General features: G+C 55.0%; 1 protein-coding gene across 1 annotated transcript; it reads right to left on the bottom strand.

The window, feature by feature from the left end:
* Positions 1 to 2967: 2967 nt before the first annotated feature.
* On the bottom strand, positions 2968 to 4255 carry LOC123117065 (transcription factor JUNGBRUNNEN 1-like). The gene is made up of 3 exons (XM_044537913.1): positions 4003 to 4255; positions 3574 to 3884; positions 2968 to 3459 (listed from the first exon to the last, which is right to left on the bottom strand). Exons 1-3 carry the CDS (start codon positions 4253 to 4255, stop codon positions 2968 to 2970), a joined length of 1056 nt encoding a protein of 351 aa, XP_044393848.1.
* Positions 4256 to 4512: the final 257 nt, after the last annotated feature.

Genomic DNA, 4512 nt, shown 5'->3' with positions numbered 1-4512 from the left:
GCGGTTGGGCACCCAGTCGTCGCCCCTAGGCGTCGATGTCAGCCCATTATTCGGCACACTTTCGTCGAAAAATGGCCCGATATCGGCCCGGTTCGGCGTGAATTCTCCATAAATAATTTTTTGCCTCCATAGTTCATCACAGAAAATCAATAGAAATCAAATAGTTCAACAAATAGTTCAATACAAATTATATAGTTCAACAAATAAAAACGCATATTTCACACGTCGTTCCTGGCGTCGCCCTTGAGCCTCCATAGGTGCTCCACCAGATCGTGTTGCAGTTGTTGATGCACTTGTGGGTCTCGGATCTCCTGACACATATTGAGGTTGGCAGTCCAGGTTGCCGGTAGCTGGTGATCAACTTGGTCAAGAAGACCCTGCCTGTAATATGGTTTAGTGTCAAACACTGGCTCTTCCTGCTCGCTCTCAATGTGATTGTTGTGCAAAATGACACAACAAGTCATGATCTCCCACATTTGATCTTTCGACCAGGTCTGAGCAGGGTACCGGACAACAGCAAAACAAGATTGGAGCACACCAAATGCCTGCTTGATATCCTTCCTGCAAGCCTCCTGAACCTTCGTAAAGAAGGACTTCTTGCCTCCTGGCAGAGCGTTTGAGATAGTCTTCACAAATGTCGACCATCTTGGATAGATGCCATCAGCTAGATAGTGCCCCTTGTTGTACTGCCGCCCATTGATCTCGAAGTTCACCGGAGGAGAATGACCTTCAACAAGCTTGGCAAAGACAGGGGAGCACTGCATGATGTTGATGTCATTGTGAGTTCCTGGCATCCAAAAGAAAGAGTGCCAAATCCAGAGGTCCTGTGTGGCCACTGCCTCAAGTACCATACTGCAACCGCCTTTGGCGCCTTTGTACAACCCCTGCCAAGCAAATGGACAGTTCTTCCATTTCGAATGCATGTAGTCGATGCTTCCAAGCATCCCAGGAAATCCTCTTGTTGCATTCTGTGCTAGGATCCAAGCAGTGTCTTCAGCATTGGGTGATCGCAAGTATTGCGGTCCAAACACTGCCACCACTGCCCTGCAGAACTTATAGAAACACTCAATGGTCATGGACTCGGCCATGCGCCCATAGTCGTCGAGTGAATCACCAGGAGCTCTGTATTGAAGCATCCTCATAGCTGTCGTGCACTTCTGGATTGAGGTGAATCCAAGTGTGTCAGTGCAATCCTTCTTGCACTTGAAGTAGTTGTCGAACTTTTGGATGAAATTCACAATCCCGAGGAAAAGCTTTCGGCTCATCCAATAACGGAGCCGAAATGTTTTCTCGCCGTGCAATGGAGCGTCGGCGAAGTAGTCGGAGTAGAGCATGCAGTAGCTTTCCAGACGATGCCAGTTATCTTCTTTCACCCGCCCCGGCGACGAGCCACCTCTCCGCGGCTTTTCATTGCTCGCGAGCAGGCCAGCGAGGGCGGCGAGCACCATGAGATGCTCCTGCTCCTGGACGTCGGCTTCGGCTTCCTCCTCCAGCAATGCTGCGAGCGCCTCCTCGTCGTCCGAGTCCATTGCCGGGCCTGGCAGACAAATCGACGAACACCTTGCGGGCTTGGTGGGCGTACATCCGCCGGTGTACAGCCCCTGCGCGACCGGAACGCCGGAAAAATCGCCCGGACGGCGGTGGAGAGGGTGCCTCGGCAAAACCTCTTCTCTTTTCCGGCAGTGGAGAGGGGACGAGAATCTTGACGAGCGGCTTGACTTTTCGCCTGACAGTGTGGCCCCAGGTGTGCTTTTTCCTTGCGCCGGAGCCCCCGAGCGCCCCCAGCGTGCCGGGTTCGGCCTGCGATCGCCGGGCCAAAAACGGGCCGAGCCGGCGGAAGTCGACGTCTTAGGGGCGTGATTGGAGCATTGTTTCGGCACCGGCGCGTAAAAAGTCGCCTTAGAGCATGGAGGCCACGCTCCTTGGAGCCGCCGCTATGGAAGCATGAGAGGAAGAGGGGCCGAGCCTGTAGCTTCGTCCGCGTGAGACGGCCGTCCTGGCGCACCCCAGGGGCCTAGTGCCACCCTTGGGCAAGGGCAGCCCGGTGGGTAGCTTGCGGTGGCACAAGGGGAAGAAGGGACTCTTGACAGAAGGGCACCCGTACTTGGTAGATCACGATGACACAACACGCAGACGCACGCACACTTGGACGAGGCAGAACATGCACACCCACACGAATCGTCTTCCCTGCTTCCGACCATGGCTCTGCAGACGAATCATGAAATTCTTCGGTTTTTCATTCACTGAAGCGGCGGACCGCCGGCGGCACGAGTTCCGATGGCGGCATCGTGGCACAGGGTTTGCGCGGCTGTCTTCCTACGTTTGCTCCAGGATTGCTAGTTGGACCGAATATAATCATTTGGGGAAGATTTTCAAGTAGCCAAACTTATAATTTTTTAGTGAAGTTGGATTTAGGGTATCTGCCAGCTAGTGCTTAACTCCCTAAAAACTCAATTCTGTTCCTCAAATATAGGTTTTCAAGGAGCCCCTTATTATACTTTGCTCTAACTAGAAAAACAATCATATGTACTTATATCATTTCAATTGCACAGGATTAGCTATGATTTCAGGGACATTGTTAAGATACATGTTAACAAGGACAAGATGAGCCCAGCAATGAAGTCTGCTGCTTCCCCGGACAACCCGAGACACCACACTCAGCCGCCAGGACTCCATTTCAAGACCTTCCGATGACCCGATTCAACCAATCCAGAGGCACCACAGAAGGTAGAAGCCGAGTACTACCCGGTCGCCATCGTCGACGGCGGAACAGTAAACCCCATCCCGAATTGGGCAGGAAGTTTCCCAGACACCGTCGCTGTTACGCCGTTTCTTTCAGTTTCCGAAGCAGCGAGTGTTACCGAAGCCGCCGGGCGCAACGGCGGCGAGCGAGGCTGCAGGAGTGACCGGCCCGTCGGCGAACTCGCGGGAGCCTACGGAGCCGAAGAGTTTCCTGCTGAATGCTGATCAACCGTATGATCTGTAGTCGTAAAACCCTGCCGGATCGGTGACCTCCAGCATCCTCGCGATCTCCTCCAAGTACCCCTCGACCTTGTAGAAATCGTTCGCGGCGACGGCGTGGCTATGGTCATTCTGGTGGAAGGTGACGGCCGTTGATAGTGTATCCTGTGGCTTCTCCTCCGGCTCCGGCACGGCGGGTGCAGCGTTCCATTGCCCCTGGAACGGCTGGTTGTGCATGGTATCCCTGTAGAAGAAGTTGTTGCCGTTCACTGCGTCCATCTGACTGACGTACTGGTGCTCCTGCTGGGGGATGCAAGGAGCGCCGGGTGCCGGAGCCTGCAGGCAGTTCATGTACTCGTCGCCGGCCTCGGACGACTCGAAGCTCCCCGTGTTGGAGTTCGAGTCGGCGGCGGACGGCGCGGGCGGCGGCCTCCACGGCTGCTGCTGCTTCCGGTAGGTGATGGCCCTCCTGAAGATCCTGCAGATGGTCCACACCTCCTGCATTTCCAGGTCACACGTCAGAGGGTCAATGTTACACTCACACCGCACCACATCACAAGTGCCACGGACCGTGACTTTGGTGGAAATGGAATGCACGCGTGGACCACTTACCGCTTCCTGCATGCTCGGGGAGGAGTTGGTGGCCGCGGCGGCGGCCGGCGAGAGGCGGAACTCGTGCATCATCCAGTCAGTCTTGGTGCCCTTGCCGGTGCTGCCGCGGTAGTAGACGAGCGACTTCTTCAGCCCGATGGACACGCCGGAACTGGCGCTGCCGCTGCCGGCGGAGTAGATCGGCCGGTCGATGCCGGTGGCCTTCCAGAAGCCGGATCCGGTCACCCGATTGGGCCGGATGCTGTTCCGGTACTTCCTCCCCCTGAGGCAGAAGAAGTACCACTCTTTCTCCCCGCCAACCGTGCTCGCCTCTTCGTAATTTGCAGGTGGATGATTGCACTCTGTCAGATAGAAAGTCTTTGTCCCAGAAAAGAAATTGCACTTGATCAAGCCATGGCGCATGATGATGAATGGAGAGAAGGAACTTACTGGGGAGATCCCATGGGTCGTGCTTGTAGATGTCCATCTCCCGGATGACCTCGATGCTGAGGGATTTCCGGGCCACCTTGCGCCGGAGGTAGAAGGTGACGAGCTCCTCGTCGGTGGGGTGGAACCGGTACCCCGGCAGCACCACGTCCTCCTCACCCTCATCGTCTTCGGCGCCGCCGAGCACCACCTCCCCGTCTCTCGTTGCCTTCTCCATCTCCAACTCCATGGCGCTCAACTTCGCCTTGGCCACCATCGTTTATACGTCTTGCTTGCTGGTTGTTGCTGCTTCTCGGCCTAGTTCTATACTTGTATGGATCTTGTTCCTTGTGTCGTGCATATGCGTTGTATATATAGGAAGCTCTTGCCTCTTGGTAGTATTGGAGTTAAGTAGATGGAGGTGAAAGCGTTGGGGGATTATAATTTATAAATGAGGCGGGCGAGAGCTCTGTAAGAAGTTAAGGAGGTGACATAATTGCGGGCGAAGTTGCTTGGTCTCATTTCTCCCGCCAC

This window comes from Triticum aestivum, chromosome 5B (genome assembly GCF_018294505.1).
Source record: "Triticum aestivum cultivar Chinese Spring chromosome 5B, IWGSC CS RefSeq v2.1, whole genome shotgun sequence".
In the NCBI taxonomy this organism is placed as follows: domain Eukaryota; kingdom Viridiplantae; phylum Streptophyta; class Magnoliopsida; order Poales; family Poaceae; genus Triticum; species Triticum aestivum.
This window is presented reverse-complemented; position numbering and strand designations above follow the sequence as displayed.

Bases quoted from the DNA above. Each gene is read 5' to 3' on its own strand.
- LOC123117065 (XM_044537913.1), bottom strand. From the start codon at position 4,255: ATGGTGGCCAAGGCGAAGTTGAGCGCCATGGAGTTGGAGATGGAGAAG. The intron at 3,885-4,002 runs GTAAGTTCCTTC...CAAATTACGAAG, and splicing joins CGACCCATGGGATCTCCCCA to AGGCGAGCACGGTTGGCGGG. The intron at 3,460-3,573 runs GTAAGTGGTCCA...CTGGAAATGCAG, and splicing joins CCCCGAGCATGCAGGAAGCG to GAGGTGTGGACCATCTGCAG.